At 42.4% G+C, this 16860-nt stretch overlaps 2 protein-coding genes across 2 annotated transcripts in view; one reads left to right on the top strand and one right to left on the bottom strand.

Moving 5' to 3' along the window:
• Positions 1 to 5694, bottom strand: part of LOC311275377 (uncharacterized protein) — a 49962-nt gene extending 44268 nt beyond the window's left edge. The window contains exon 1 of the mRNA XM_084383890.1: positions 5587 to 5694. The gene's annotated coding sequence lies outside the window, so the exon portion shown is untranslated. The remainder of the gene's footprint in view (positions 1 to 5586) is intronic.
• LOC311275378 (BCL2/adenovirus E1B 19 kDa protein-interacting protein 3) lies at positions 5287 to 16608 on the top strand. The gene is made up of 7 exons (XM_084383894.1): positions 5287 to 5322; positions 6802 to 6863; positions 11152 to 11302; positions 11567 to 11648; positions 12891 to 12964; positions 14271 to 14417; positions 15853 to 16608. Exons 2-7 carry the CDS (start codon positions 6821 to 6823, stop codon positions 15899 to 15901), a joined length of 546 nt encoding a protein of 181 aa, XP_084240020.1. The 5' UTR covers positions 5287 to 5322; positions 6802 to 6820; the 3' UTR covers positions 15902 to 16608.
• The last annotated feature ends 252 nt before the right edge of the window (positions 16609 to 16860 follow it).

Below are 16860 nucleotides of genomic sequence, written 5' to 3'. Positions count from 1 at the left end.
CTGTGTAGCATCATACTGGTAGCATAATGGTTAGCATGTTAGCACACTGGTGTTTGCATTTAGCTAAAATCACTGCTGTGCCTCATGCAGTCTAACAGAGCCGATAGCATGTAAACGTGTGTCTTGTTCTCCTACAAATGGCCAACATGTCATATTAAAGTGTCTGTAGTGCACATCGTAGCTGTTTTTAATCTATTTTCATCTCACTCTTTCCCTGGCTTTGTGTGTCCACATGAATCAGCCCTCATCCTCTCGGGGCGAGCCCGGGAAATGTAATTATTATTCATCAAAATAATCCAAAAGCTCCCTGCATATAGCCAATCAGACTGTGTTTTCGGAGTGCCCACAGAGCCACCAAAGACCAGCACTAGTTTCACTGGCACTCATTAATCAGCCTCTGTGTGTGACCCGCTGCAGAAAGGTGAATTTTAAGCAGATCCTTTAATGTACACTCGGATCAAGTCATCCATCACAGCCTAATACAAGGCTGTAGTTTAGGGGACGTGTCTAATAGTGAGATCTAACTGTGGCCATTACCTGAAAAGATTTTATTATTTTGCTATCTCAGTTCCAAGCATGATGGATGAGCACGGCTGGCAGCCATTTGCCGGACCGAGTACAGCTGGCATTTCCCTCTTTGATCTGAGCCGGGCCCAGGACATTGTCAAAGATCTTAAGTTCCTTTGATGGATGAGAGAACTTTGCTGCTTTGTTTCTGGGCCGATTAATGACTTTCTGTGTCTGTCCCCTTGTCTAGAAACAAGGCTGGAGGTCAGAAGAGAAATGCCGCTTGGCAACATAATAAATGGGTGAGAAGATAGACTGTGAGAGTGGAGAGGTTTCTGGCTGCTGCTATGTATCAGAAGGCACTAACAATGCATTGCATCATTCTCAGCGCTCGGTCTTCGTGTCCACCTCGGATAAGTCTTGGAAAGTGATTTGCAGAAAAGTTTAGAGGATCTAACGCAGTCGTAGTTCAATCACGGCGGAGCTGAGCAACATGAAAGTTTTCATTTCGATGCTGCCGGTACATAAAATTGCCTCAAGACATGTGCTTTTCTGGTGGCTCTCTCCACCAGGTGGTGATGTTGTTCTTAAAGTATCAGGCAAGGGTTCACTTTCCAAATGATTCAGGGAAGAAAAAAAGTGTTTCCTGCAAATATCTCATTTGACCTCCTGTTGTTTTTGTGTTCACTGAATCACTAACGCAAAAAAAGGGTATAAACATTACAATGATGAGCACTGCTGTTGCATGAGAGGCGCATCCTCCTGCGTTATGTCTCTGTTTGCTCTCGGCTACATGAATGAAATCCAGCACTGAGTCTGTGCGCTGCTGATGTCACCGATGCCAAGCGTCTTAAAGGAATGTCACAGAAATAGATGAATCATTGGCCGCAGGGCTCATTCGACACAAACAGAGAGATCTGAAACACACTTCTTGATCTAATTCATTAAAGAAATGTTTAAATATAGCGCCGGGCTCTCACATGTTCTCCAGGTATGTGATGCTGATAAAGTGATGATGCAGCAACCATGAACATCCTGATCTGCTTTGGTCCATTTCATTTGATGTTTTTAAGGCACACATCAAAGGCTCTCCAGCCTTTTGCAGCCTGCCAGAGATTAAAAAGGGAGAGCGTTTTTTAATATTTTCTAGATTTTGGCAATGAGCTTAAACTAATTTTATTATAGTAAGCATTACTGTTTCTAATATAACAGATGAACTCGGAATAATTTGGCCTGCGAACAGACACACATCTGAACAGCGGCGAGAAAGATCTTTAATGAGGACAATTTGCATAGACCAGAGAGGTGAAGAGGTTTATTTTTTTCAAAACAGGTTGTAGTTTAATCTATTTATGCATCGACGAGGAAAGATGATTTGAATGTGAAAATGTGAAAGTAACGTAAAAGTCGAAGATCTCTGTCACCTTCTATTTTTCGGTCTGACAGCCACCGAAAAGTGAAGGACTAAGGTGGAAGGCTCCACATAGACTTCAGATTTCTCAATGGAGTCTCTTATTATTAGACATTATCTCTCTGGAAGTCTCTATAACTCGAATCAACGGTGCAAAGGGAATTACAACTGACACCTTGTCCGAGGCACTGGGAGAAGTAAAATCAAGTTATATAACTCAGATGTGAAATGTTACATTACGAAGATATGGACTACATTGTTCTCCTGTGGCAGACTTTTGACATTGACACATATATTTGTGTACATATCCGTTTATATCTATGAGTACTGGTGAGTATACGTTTTTTTTATTCCATATTTTAGTCTTTTCACATTTTGCGGTTGTCTTACCCATGTGTGATTGAAGGAAGGAGGAGAAACTCTAAAGACTGGAGGGGCAAAATGTCAGGTAGTTGATGAATTTCATGATATATGTGGATAAACAAGAGTACTGATGTGTGCAGAGGCTGATGATTTGCTGTCACGCTCAACATAACCTCAAGTATTGAAAAATAGAAGTATTGTCACAATAAAAAGACACTTAATCTACTGAATTCCTGCTCATGGACACATTTTTTTTTCATGACAGCACAACTTCAAATAATACAAATTCTGTCCATGTACACAAATCCTGCAGAATAACTGAAATCACAATCTATCTCTAACCTTCAATGGGCTCTGTGGGACTTCTGTGTTGTGGTGGAAGCCGGTCGTTAGTTTATGTTAGTGGACTCCATTTCTAAATTAACGTTAGCTACTGTTGCTCTCTGTCAGCGGAGCAGAGGCAGGCACTTAGACGAGGCACTCGACAGCATGCATACAGACACATCCTTTGGACTGTCGCAGAAAATCCGATCCCAGTCCTTCACAAAGAAACCCACAGTCCAGCAGCATTACAACAACTACTTCAACAAATCGTCATCGGGCTTGTATAGGCAACCGTGAGAGACGGGGGAAGGTCTCATTTTTCATGTCACGTTACAGTCCACTCACATATGACCAATAAAAAGTGATTAATGTATGTAAACTAATACCGTTACATTAAGCCCCTTTAACCAAAGCTGATCCTTTAGATTCGTGACTGTTTCATAAACAGAAAAGATCTTTCCCTAACCCTTTTATTCATTCAGACCTTTATTTAAGCCTCGCAATGATGTCGAGATACACCAAAATATGCAGTTAAAACATTTCAAAAGAACAATACTCAGCGAAAACAACTGCACACTGAGTTGAAGTGTTTTGTGATTATCATCTGAATTGTCCAGGGATAGAGAGGCAGATTTTCCAAGTTCAGAATAAACCCACAGGACTCGAAGTATAGGACAGTTAGAGTGAGTCTGAGAGGCTCCCGTGGTCCAGGACAGCATAGCTGTTATGTCGGGTGGTGATCGTCCAATAAGGGATTTGTGGATGAAAACATACAGGTGTTTATCATCTCTGAGCTAGACAGGACCAACCAAGAGTGATAAACTGAGTCTAACCTCACCCAAAGTGCTCACGTTGCCTGAAACTAACCACAGACTGGACACAAACCAGGAATTGTAGTGTCCCATTCCTGCATTCCTGCCATAACACTGTTTTCTACATGAGTATTAGTTATAAAAACAGGTGGGTCTAATGGTCGCCCTTCAGAGGAAAGTCTTTGTTTGTTATGTGTTTTTGATGACACCGAGGACGAAGGTTCATTTTACCTTAAAATGTTTTTGAAAATAAATCGACGTGCCAGCCTCTTTTTGTCATTACTGTAACAAAATGCTTTAGTTCAGGTGTAGTTTTCAACCAGCAGCAGCAGCAGCAGCAGTTAAGAGTAATGGATGACCTGCAAAATGTCGCTGAAAGAGAAGCGAAGCGGCTGAAAACGACACAGGCCTGCCTCCGTGTCTGTGCCCAGGGGCTCATTGGATCATAATCCATCCATGAACCTGACAAATAAATGATGTGTACTGCTCGACAGTGGAGTTATGCAGGGGCTGGACTGGAATAATAATTCAGCCCGGGGATCCAACGTTAGCTCAGGAAAATCTAAACAATCACAGAACAAAAACAGACCACATTTACTGCATGTGTTTGTTGAAATATTTTTTTAATTTTGTTGTTTATTCCAGTGACATATCTTTAAGTTTTGGGTTTTTTTACTACACACGCAATAAATGCTTCGAAAAAGCAGTGTCTTCAGTTTCAAGATGCACTTCAATGATGAAGGCTAAAGGCATAAATACTGTATTTATTTATATAATGTCTTTGCTCTTTTGGTTTGACTTCACTGTTTTGTTGATCATCATGAAGCTCTGGTAGCTCCAGGTAAGTGGATGTGCTTTCACCTCAAGAAAAGAGTACACGTGTCTTTACTTTTAATATTATCTTCATGCATATTCATCTCCATCTTTTATATAAAAGTGTTCATGCTGTTCATTAAATTTTATATTGACAATCATGGTCCTCAGAGGACGTTTTCCAATGGTTTTAGCGACAACCTGACAAAACAACCCTCAACCAACAATTTGGTCCATAACAAAATTAAAACTGCTTCTTTTCTGGGAAATATACTGTGAGTATATGAAGAAGACGGGACATGGTGTTGCTATTGAGGCAACTGGCCGTCACCTCCCAGTGCTGACTCTGGGCAGAGCAGGAAGTGAGGCACACCAAACTGAAGCTCAGTTCGAGGGGTCAACCACACACACGTCTTTGCTGTTGGTTGTCGCTGCAACTTCGCTCTGCAAAGTTCACTTGTGTTGAACTCACGTCCAGATTGCATACAAAGAGAGTGCAAGGACGCAAATATTTTGCGTGAATTCAAGCTCGGCGAATGACACAAATACTTCCAGTGAAGAAGACAGGTGGAAAGTGGAGTACAATAATCCATCTATGTCAAACTGGAACGACCATCTTTGGACAGAGGAGGTGGCCTACGACGTTACCTATCACCCACTGACAAAGCTGTGCTGAGTTCCCTCCCCAGACAGCTTAAAAACCATTCACACCTGAGCTCACCTAGCCCTAACATCCCACATGAAGGCCGGTTGGGTCAACGACCCACAAGTGGCTTTAATGACTCTGTAAGGTCACTCCCACACAGAGTTTAAAGGTCCCATATTATGGAAAAACACGTTTTCTCTGGTGTCTACATATATAAACTGGACCTCCCTGAGCCCACCAACTCCCAGAATGAGGAAAGCAAACCAGTCCTGCATGGTCTCTGCAGCCCACCCACTGGTGAAACAAGTTTCCTACAGGCTGTTCAGACTCAGCTCCTGTCGTGACGTAACGACAGGGTCAGTACAAAGCTGGCTTTGCCTCGACACTGACCCTCGTAAAGGATCAGTCCCAACCAGACGGACCCAGCAACTGCACCCGAGCCACAGGTAAGTGTCGCCACGTGTTGATAGTATTTACAGTTGCCTACGAGTTTGGTGACGTCAGCTTGAAATTGGCTAACTAGTTAGCTCCGCTTCGGTCGCTATGCAACGGCGTTTGAAGCGAGTTTAATGTTAATAATATTACGAGGGAGCTTGGTTGTCACAGTGAAAAGTCTGGAAACATGTGCAGACTGGAGACAGAGACTATGCGGACAGTGTCCAAGAGTTTGGAGACAAACACAGCTTTCGCTAGCTGTTTTTAGACGTTACCTGTTGCGGGTCAGTGGGGGATGGGAGCCGGGCGGTTGTGTCGGGGAGTCCTGCTGCTGCCGCAGAGTCTGTATTTTTCTGAGCCTCTGCTTCTGGGTCCGATTCTGGGTCAAACTGGTGTGGTTGAACGACAGCATCTCGGCGAGCCATAGTGATATATCCACCGTAAACATTAGCACATGCTACCGCTAGCGTCAGCCGCATCCTCTCCCTGAGAGGGGCGCGTGGCAGGACGGAGCTCATTAGCATTAAAGGTGCAGGCGCAGAAACAGCTGCTCTCAGGAGAGCTCACCTGAGCGACTTTCAGACAGCTGATACTCAGGACCACGGATGGGTTTGGGTCAGTACATTTCAAATACAGTGTTGTTGGACCTCTGACAGCTGTGTGAAATTGGTGAAAAACAGTATAATATGGGACCTTTAAAACCCTGCGACTCCCCTCCAGTTAGTTAGAAGTGAAGAAGCAATAAACAATCATCAAGTTCAGAAGCACTGAAACATCCCAACATCCATTAGTTTGATTAACTATTTTTATCAGCAGATATAAAGGATAAAGACCAGCCTGACGGAAATCTGTAAAGCTGGAAACCCAAACCAGAAACCCAACCCATGACTTACCACTTACAGAAGGCAGAGTTACCCAATCTTACCATAAAACTGACCTGACTTCATCCCTCCAGTTTTGTAACAGCTCCAACAGATGATGTAACATCATCAACAGCGAGCTGAGAGAAGACCGAGTGTGTGGTATGTAGGATATAAAGCGCTGTCTGTGTATCAAACGTGTATTATAAAACTGTTTCTTACATAAGCACTTTACAGCTCACAGATAATCTTATATCTTAGATCACTTTTTTGTAAATCAATATTTGTTTTTAATGAATCTTTCTGGTGGCTGGTGGTTGAGGGGCAGACTTGAGGGCGCTCACCTGCTGCTGCCTCATGCACCCTGTTGTTGTTGTTGTTGTTGTGAGCCTGTTTTGTTTACCTCTTCGCTCCTGACACGTGGGGAAAGGGAGGGGGAGGAGGGAGAGGAGGGCAGGGGGGAGGAGGAGGAGGAGGAGGAGGATTAGCGCAGCGTCGGTGCCCTGTGTCCTTTTTAGACTACAACAAACACAAGAGTGATTGAGAGAAACGCGCACAGGAGAGGAGCCCGTCTGCACCTGCTTGTCCTCCTCGCTCAGTATCAGCATCTCTCTCTCTGCCTCCATCCAGCACCCCGCGGCGCTCAGACATGTCTCTGTCCGGCTCGCAGACACCAGAGGACGGACTCTACGGTGAGTGTTGGTGGTGGTGGTGGTGGTGGTGCACGGACCAGGCCGTTGTCCTCCTCCTTGTTGTAGCCTCATATTTGTTTTGTTTACCTCCACAGCCATGACGTAGGTGTTTTGTTTTTGTTTTTTTTCTGCTCACATGCAGCTGCTAAACAGCTAACCAGCATCAGTGTGAAAGCTGCCATGTGTGTGCACATCATTGCATTTTATTTTGAAAATAGAAATATAAACAATGTGAGCAATGACCCCCCCTACCCTCCCCTCCCCTCCCATACCCTCCATGCATCAGCTCAGTGTGTTAACAGGACTGATGTGCAGATATCAAACAGCAGCTGCAGACATGGTGCCAGCAGCAGCAGCAGCCACACAGGAAAGAAAGGCACTGTCAGTTTTAATACATGTCATTGTTGTTGCCACTGACAGTGTCATTGTGTAAACGGATTCCCTGACTCACCTGTTTGTATCTCTGTAAGCCAATTAAGATGTGGAGATTTCCTGACGCTTATAGCCCCACTGTGCTGTGTGCACATTGCTTGGCACAAGGGATGCTGGGTAAAAACATGTGGTGCAATGTTATGGAGAGCAGGGCACCGAGGGGCCGTATGAAAATGATGTAAGGGGGGTTGAGGATTATACTTCAAAAAGGGAGCCGATCGTGGATTTCCTCCTGGATGTTGGATTGTGACCATCGGGAGTGGAGCGTGTGGTGTTTTTCAACTAAGATCTACTGAATGGATGGTTGTTAGTCAAGTTTACATCCATATTTTAATATAATTTCCATAAAAACTAAAGTGAATTAATCCACATGTCCACCAACTAATGTTAGACGATGTACAAGAGTAAGCACAGCCCGACCAATATATCGGTTGGGCGATGTTGTCGGCTGATATTGACCTATAACAAATACATCGGTATCGACATTTATGTTGCTGACGTGTGCCCGTATGAAAACTCTCTCTTTTTTTTAAGGAATAAAAGAAACAGATGCTCAGGATAATTTCCAAATATTAAATTCCCAGTATGAAAATCATTGTGAAAATGAGGCCTGTTTGTTTCTGTTTATTGTCATTAAAGGTGCACTATGTTGTTTTGGAAGATATTTTAATCAGAAGAGAAAGATCTTCATCGAATTATTTTTTTTTATTCCTCAACAAACTAAATAAATAAACTCTTGGTTTTCATAACTGAATAAACTAAATGAACAAACTGACCTTAAAGGACAACACGTCTTAGTACTGTTTTACTTTGTTTATATTTGGTGGACCCTGCCACCTTTCCAGCTTCAAACACTGTTATGAGGACCTTATTTTCCTCTGAGAACAGCTTGTTTATTCACTTATGGCAAAATAAATATTTCTGAGTTTGTATTATTACCTCCTTACGATTGTAAATATTAAAATGTCTTATCCAAACTTCATAGTGCCCCTTTAAACAGAAACAGGAGTACAGTAAGTAAAAATAAAATATACAAATAAATAGTATAAAATAACTGTAACTCACCCCATCCTAAATCCAAATATAAGCCTGTTTTGCTCTATTGTTTACAAATTCAAATGTAAAAATGTGCCTTTAAAGTAGGTTTAAAACTCATGTTAGGTCTTGCAAACTGCTCTTCCTAGTATCAAGACCCCGTCTCTGTTCATAGGCCCATAAAAAGTTGCATAGCGTACCTTTAAACTATAATATGTTGCAACGATATACATGTATTGACATTCTGAAATCAAATTGCTACCAGAAATAGAGATGTAAAACATGTGCCTTGTCCTAAACCATAACTACAGTGAAGATAACATGGATTATTGCATTATGTAACATATGTGCTACATAGTAAATGCTACAAACAACAGCAGAATATTGCAGAAATATTGCACCGTTAACAGTATAAACACTGTTAGCAATGCTACGTAAGTTGACATTCTTCATGAACGACATTATTTACTTGTAAAGTTAAAAAAAGAGCATAACAAAGGTGGACGGAAACACACTTAAAGTTATTTTGTTGTCAATTTCATACAGGAAAATGCTCCTTTGTGGTTCATGTCATACACAAGAGGCATTTCTCGGATCATTTCGGTGTAACCACTCAGCCTCTTCGTCTGTAAATCATGCGAGGAAAAAGACGAATAAAATATAAATCTGAGTCAAGAAAAAACACGTTTTCCCAGAACAATCTGACTGCCCTCCCTTCGGCGAGAAGAAGCTGACGTTCATAGCCCGAGAAATCAGAAATGATTGCGCTGCGCCGCAGTTCATTGAGTCTTTTAGCGTCGAGCGCTCGTCCACATTACATAAAGCTGATTTGGCAGTGGCACAGATGAATGTGTACAGGATTGCACCATAGAAACTGATTTAGTGCCGCAGAATGGCGACAGATAGATAAGTCAGGCAACAAGGCGCTTGTTATGTCATAACTCCCCTCTGTTGAAAAATAACTAGGGCAATGGCACAGTTTCCCTCGCCCCCCCTCCCTCACCCCTGCCTCCCTCCAGCTCTGTTCCCACTCATGTCTCTACCCTCTCTTGCTGCTGTTGCAGTGTCATAAACCCAAAAAAAGTGAAGATTAGAGCGATGACAAGTGATACTTTGGTAGGCAGATGAGGTGTTGACATTTTGTAAATGCTGCCTGTGTCACAGAGGGATACAGGCAGCATGACAAGAGAGAAACAAGGGGAGGATGGGAGAGAGGGTGAATGGCTAATCTCTAACAGAAATAAGATCTTACGTAAGCAACCATGCTGTCAGCCTGAGTTAGCCCTGCCCTACTGTTTGGCTCTGGGTATGTGTGCACGCCATACACACCAGTGTGCATGTGTGTGCATGAGTCAATCGCTTCCTGCTCATGTACTCGGTGAACCTGCGTCCATTCATTCATGTGCTGTGTGTGTGTCCGGCACTCATTGATAAAAGAGGGAATCGGACTCTTGAGTTCATCGCGTGTGTGTTTTAGTACGTGTGTGTGTAAGAGCAGCATCCAGCCGGATGTCCGTCCTGCATTCGGCGTCTCTCAGGTCATCGGATGTCACGTCAGGACATCTGTGGTGCCGCTTATAAGTCACCATATGTCAGCGCGCACACCTGTCCACTCACTGTCCACTTCACAGCAATGCTGTAACGTTTTAATATGGTTCAAATGAGTCCACTCGCCTCAGAATAGGATTAATCGGTTACTTGGGGACAACGCAAGCTGCAGGGGTCAGTGATTTAAAAACACTGCTAGAAATATGACAAACAAAAGAACCAAAGATTTTGACAATACAAAGGAATAATCAGGGAAAAAACAAACATTTCTGCATTAAAATATATTTTTGGGGGAGTGTATTTACATACAAAATGTTTCCAACACTGTTCGAACCCAGAGGAATCCATCGTTTTATTCAAGGCAGTGGTCCATTTCCTTTGGTCACCTGTTGCTATAATTTATGGGGAAACTCCAGATGGATATGTCAGTGAGTGACATGAGAAGGATTTTCATCAGCAATCATGTTTTTGTTACATCATGAAGTCGCCAAACTACATCTTTTGTCGTCAGAATTTTGACTGAGTGAGCCCCGAGCAAAAATCGAAGTCTTTTATCAGAGAAATAATTTTTAAAGGCAAAATAATAATAAATGAATAATAGTCTGAATATGTAAAGTAACTAGTAGCTAAAGTTATCAAATAAACGTAGCGAGTTAAAAGTACAATATTTGCCTCCACAGTGTAGTGGAGTGGAAGTAGCAGCAAATGCTTACATGTAGGCCTACCTCAAAATTGTACTTAAAGCAACATTATGTAGAAATTGGCATTTTGTGTGATTTGGCGCCCCCCACAGTTTCTGAGTGCAACACCACTGTCGTAAATACAAACACCAGGTCTGTAACAGTTTGTCAGATGTAATGTAGGTGCTAACTACAAACAAAACTCATGACGTCATAACAATGTTATGTGTTGAAAACATGCATGTTGAAGTGAACATGTATGTAACGCTGTGATCCGACCCTCTCACTGAAGTTACGTAGTGCACAAACATGTGATGGGGGGGCAGAGTGGCACTATTTTCTCAAATCTGCTCAATATACTTCAGCTGATAGTTGATTTATATGTGATTAATGCCATAATTTGAGTCCAGTGACAGATCCACTCTATGCAAACACTCAATTTTAAGGCCATAGATTTGTTCACTCTCCTCATCACGACTCCTCTCTGGCTCATTGCAGACTAACATATGTGCACGAAGCCCTACTGTTCTCTGCCTCCTCTGACTGCCTGAGCATCATTACAAACTCTGCTGCTCGTCTTGTTTCCTCATCAGGCTCCTGGGTCGAGCTGGAGGAGCTGATCGCAGCCGTGAGCCGCAGGGAGAGTCTGACGGGGCCGGAGGACAGCATCTCCTCCGCCCTGCAGGGGGAGCTGGAGAGGATCCTTCTGGAGGCACAGCTTGAGTGTGAGAGGAGTAGAGACAGGTAACAGTGCAGACTGTTTGTGTGGATTCAGTTTGTTGTTTTGTTCGGCGGTTTGGGGGGTTGGAGCTGCACAGCGAGGTGTAAAAATAATTTGCACAGTAATGAGTTTCGTTCTCTGCTCTGTGGAGCTCTGCTTGTTTTTCCACAATATGTGTTTACTTTATCTGTGTTTGTTTGTTCTAACCCAAATGTAGAATTATTAAATGGCGGTGTTCATTGCTTCGCACTAAACCCACATTGTAAATGTCTGTTTCCGGTCCGCAGTCCTCCACAGGTGGGGACTCCACAGTCCACTGGTTCCCAAAGACCTTCCAGCGATCAGGACAGTGACTGTGTCACCATACAGGTATTCATTATCCTGACGATAGCAGAGTTTAGACCATAGTATTCCACTAATTATCAGAATAATAGCCCAATCTGAATAAAAGCCTCATGTCACCACCTCAACTGATAGAAACTGATCTGATCCAGTAGTGTAAACCTTCAATAACCTTCTGTTTAATAGAAAAATATTAGTGCATTTTAACAAGTAAACGCTTGAGCCGATCGTTTCTCCCTGGTTGCATAAATAAATTCTTTCTTCGCATGTTCACCAATGTTGGGAGGGACAAAAACAAAACACAACTAGTCTGTGGAGGGTTTTTTTTGTGATTTAAAGATTGTTAAACGCCTCAATCTTTGAAAGGCTCGAAACAACTAAATGTTCAAACGAATCCACCGAACCGGAAACGCAAATATTGCTCCCAGAATACAAAGTGGGTTCTTTGTCAATTTTATTGACAGACGGAGAAAATTAACGCGTTGAATTTTCTCGACAAAGTTGGAACGAAAACTTCTCATCTTTCCTTCTTCTGTTATATTTCCGGCAGATTAGCAGCCTCGCAGCCGGCAGAACCACTTTGCACATGTCAAAAAAGTTCAATTCTGATTAAAGGCTTTGAGGCGTGTAAATGCAGATCGTATCTGATCACTTCGTTTAGTGTCCATGTAAAGCGTTAAATTGGAATCTGTAATCAGAAAGATTTCAATCAGATTGAAGAAATGTTGTCATGTAACCACGGCGACTGGCATGTTAATATTAATCAAATGACTTCATCTTCCCTTAAGTAAATATGTCACACACAAAAAAAATACACAGACATGTATTTTTGTTGTGAAAGGACCATACTGGTGGTGATTATTTCACATTATTGTCGACCATTTACCGAAACACAGAGAACATTTTTGGACACTTTTCCTACTTTCCAGCCATCATCTCCAGTTTAAAAGCAGCCTGCAGAGATATTTACTTGCTTGCTCACTCGATAGTTAATCCGTCTCTTTTAAAAACCCACTGACATCCAAGAGAGTCAGACCAGTTTTCTGCTGTTTTGCGCTGCATGTGAGCGCTTGCTTCTTGCTCAATGATGTGTTGTTTGATATTTCCTCGTTTGAACTTCTGTTCAAAGCGAATATCAATACCAGCAATACACATGTGCTGAGCTTGCATTGTATCACTGTCTCTGACCTGATTTTCTCCTGTGTGTTGACTTTTCCTTCCTCCTCCTTGTCTACTGTTTTACCTCATCTGACCCCTGATACGTTGCAGGAGGAGGCTGACCGACGAGGAGACACTGACTGGGTCTGGGATTGGTCCAGTAGACCTGAAAATATGCCACCAAAGTGAGGCCAGCTCATTTAAAGTCATTCATTGTACTTTATTTTATATTTATTTATGTTTGCAGTAGTATTTTATTACGACCATAAGACGTTAGAGTACTCATAAGTACTTGCGAAGATGTACAGGTATGTAACAGTTTGAAGAAGTAGCATTTCTTGTGCATTAAAGGGCAACTCCACCAATTTTACACATTAAAGTGTGTTTACAGGTCTTGAGGAGTTGCATTGTGGGCAATGTAGGCTCCAGGTTTTCGAAAAGAAAGAAGAATACGATCGTTTGTTTTGAAACCGTCCATAATGAGTCCAACTGTGTTATAAAGGTGCAATGCTCGACCAGTGGCCTGCTTTTCAAACCATGGCACCTACATTACCCACAATGCAACATAGCCACTGAGTGACATCACTGGAGACAATTTATCAGATTACATGCAGCGTTCTCTGGAGCCACAAAAGGCTTTTTACTACTTTTTGTTTTGTTTTTTTTAACATATGCAGTATTTCCCCAAGACCTGTAAACACACTTTAATGTGTAAAATTGGTGGCGTTGCCCTTTAAGCATGGAACTGGAGACAGGAAGTGATTCGCTTGGCTTCGCCTAAGAGTGAAAGCAGTGGAAAACAGCGAGTCTCTCACTCTCAAGCTCAAAACTCACCCTACGAGCACCGCTAAATCTCACCAATTAACATGTTGTTTGTTTAATCCGCATACAAACCGGTACATAAAAACAACAATTTGTGGTTTTATGGTTAGTTAAGTGCTGTAACAGTTTGTTGGCACAGTGAGTCTCATCATTACTGTGCGAGTTGTCAGAGGAGACACTGTGAAGAAAAGTTACCCTACATAAATCCCTCCAAACGAAATGTGTTCATGTTTAATTAAAGAAACATTCAGCGCTTTAGTTTTTGGCACCGGCTGAAAAAAAGGTTTGTTTTGCTCGCAAAAAAAAAAAAATTGTGATTTAGTTGTTGTCTGTTGTGTCTCCTCAGTTTGACTTTGACAGCAGTTCTGTGTTTTAAGTTTTGTTTACACCTTTGAGTGTTGAGAAACACATGAATCACCCTGTTTTTTTATTTACACTGCCACACCTGACATTTAATCTTCTGCAATACAATAAGTCTGTTTGACAGGTAGTAGCTCTTAATGGTCTCAGACTCTCTGAGCTCTGCTACCTTCCTTGCATTCTGAGTTTTCTCTCTTGTGTTCTCATTAACTTTGTTTCTTTTTGTTTTTTTTATCTCTTACTTTCTATCTTCCCTCTTCCCTGCATCTCTCATCTCGGGCTCCTCGTCCTCTCTCTTCCTCTCTGCAGAGAGTTTGTGTTTCAGCACCCGAAGCAGCAGAGCTCCCTCAGCGTTAGGAAGACAGAGGTGATGAAGAGGGGAATCTTCTCCTCCGATGTCCTCCTCATCCTTGGTCCCTCACTGCTGGCTTCACACCTGCTCACACTTGGAGTCGGGTGAGACGAACACACAAACATAGACTCATTTTTTTCCCCCCCATTGTATGTGACTTAACTGTGACAGTAGCAAGCCCCACTCACCTGTCGAGATAGTCGTTCTCACATGGTATATAACGACAGGAGACTGACCTCTGAGTCATTTTTGAAACAACTTCTTCTTGATTTCAGAGCGAGGTAAACAAAAGAAGCTTCTCATTTCTAGCTGGCAACTATTCATTTTCCTGGATTAAATATCAAGTGATGCTGGCAGAGTTCATCAACTATAGCTAGACAGCTAATTAATGGGAGATCCGTGAGTCGATTTAAAACACTGTCTGTGGTTGACTTTTTAATTTTTCCAGCTGACGTGTTTCCAAATTACATCCCTGTAGAAGGGTCTTAAATTTGCACTTGATGGCTAAGTGTTAGGCTAAGTAGCTAAGTGCTATCATGCTAAAGAAAATGTAGCAAAAGAGGAATTAAACAGCATGCAGCTAGTTAGTCCTAGTAAAAGAAAAAACTTAAGATCAAATAAAAATGTTAGCTTGAGTAATTAAATGAATGGGGCAGTTTCTGGAATGCAGACTTCCCTAAAACCAATATAGAGCGGGACAGAGATGCTAACGTTAGCTTAAACACTCTGAAAGTACTTAAAAATAATGAAACAAAGAAATAACAAGAGATGAGATGACATTAAAGTTTACATGCCCACAAAATACAGAAAAAAAGACACATTAAATATAATATAAACCCCTAAAACACTGACAAAAAAGGGGTATTTTGGTTACGGAAGCGGTCTTGTTTCTATTTGTAGTCTGTAGCAAGAGTCGTGTCTAAGCGGGCTTAGGTCATAGTGGAGAAGAGACAAAAGAGACGGAGCACATTGGTCACACATTGTTTTATTTACACTCATGAGTAAGATACCTGTTTATAGAGATCAGCCCGAAGGTCGTCTCCAACTCCATTCTCCTATCTCAGGTTGCTAACCAAGTCAAGTTTAGTTATATAGCACATTACGTACGACAGACGTGACTCAATGTGTTTGAAACAGACTGTTAACACAGAAGCAGAATTCTTGGCCCAGATGTTTGTCATCCGGCATCTGCTGACCACACCGGAAGCCCCGAAACATTGGCCATTGCCTCTGGTGGCTCTAACAGCTGATGGGTTTTGCAATTGGCAAGTTCTCATTATTCAGACGTGAACGGCATCCTGATTTTTCTGTGGTTGCGACTTCAGAACCGCTGTGTTAGACCAGATAAACACACTGTTTAATGCATTCCTACAACTTTTGCTCATGGGTTTGAGTCGAAAAAAAGACACCACCCTACAAATTCTTCATATACGGACGTTAATTTCACTGCAGCCTCGTTCAAACAGCTTAAACACGTCGAGAAATCCAAAGTGTTTCGAGCTGGGTGGACATTAATCGATTGCGTCTTTCTCTTTTCAGGATCTACATCGGAAAGCGACTGGCCGCTTCGACAACTAGTACGCTGTGACGTCGGCTGTAGCCCAGTGACCTCATCCGCTAACAGTCTGGCCAATAAGGTCACAGTCCGCCCTCTCTACTGCACTTACTTGCCTCCTTCCTTCTTCGTCACGGGTCAACCTTAGGACCCTGCCTGTCTGTCCCTCTGTCTCTCTGTTCATCTGTATGTCTGTCTAACTCTGTCAACCTCTCTGTCAGTCTGTGCATGTCGTAGGGCCCGGGGAGCGGATGGATGCCGACCAATGAGTCAGACTGAGGTCATTTTTACTCTCCCGGAGAGTAACACTGATCTCAACCAGCTAAAGCATAATCAGAGAGGAGATTGCCCAGATACAAGAGAAAAGGAGGGAGAGAGGGAGTTTCACCCAGCAAGAACAATAAATCCTTTTGATAGGAAGAGATGAAAACGGTTCGGTGGGAACAGTGTGTTCAGACGAAATGAGAAAGATAATATGTGGTAGCCTTTCGCCCCAACCTTTGAAAAAGCAAAATGTCTGTCATTTGTCAAAAGTAATGACCCTCCGTGAGACTGAGCTGCTAAAAGTGGCTCATGTGGGCTTTATGCCCTGATGGTGTATCTAATGTAGAGAGTTTTAGTTGGCTGAGTGAATGTAGAAGTGGCTCTGGTTGTGCTTTTTGTCCCATAAACCAATTAAATATTTGACCTCTGACAAAGACAATCATGATCCCATTAAACTTCACTCCTCAAAACCTTAATGTGCCTCTTGGGTCTTTTTTCTTGCTCCCCCTGTCTCATCCTGGCAGTGGCTTTTGTACACATGTTCGTCTTGTTGAATAAATGCAGGGAGAGCACAAAGATTTGCTGAGGTAAGCTCGGGGCAGTAACTTATACTGTATGTGTACAACGTTATTAGTTTTTAGGTCCTCTGGAGAGTATTTGTAGAAAAACTCAAAGGAAAGACGACCTACTGTGTTGTTAACAACGTGCAAATGAACCACAAGCATCTG

The sequence above is a fragment of the Pagrus pagrus genome (genome assembly GCF_965226575.1).
Source record: "Pagrus pagrus genome assembly, chromosome: 19".
NCBI classification, from domain to species: domain Eukaryota; kingdom Metazoa; phylum Chordata; class Actinopteri; order Spariformes; family Sparidae; genus Pagrus; species Pagrus pagrus.
Note: the sequence above shows the minus strand (reverse complement) of the source record. Positions and strands in the feature narration are given on the sequence as shown.

Excerpts from the sequence above, each read along its gene's own strand:
- LOC311275378 (XM_084383894.1), top strand. The coding sequence starts at position 6,821 with ATGTCTCTGTCCGGCTCGCAGACACCAGAGGACGGACTCTACG. Across the intron at positions 6,864-11,151 it reads ACCAGAGGACGGACTCTACG|GCTCCTGGGTCGAGCTGGAG; the intron begins GTGAGTGTTGGT and ends TTTCCTCATCAG. Across the intron at positions 12,965-14,270 it reads CCTGAAAATATGCCACCAAA|AGAGTTTGTGTTTCAGCACC; the intron begins GTGAGGCCAGCT and ends TCCTCTCTGCAG.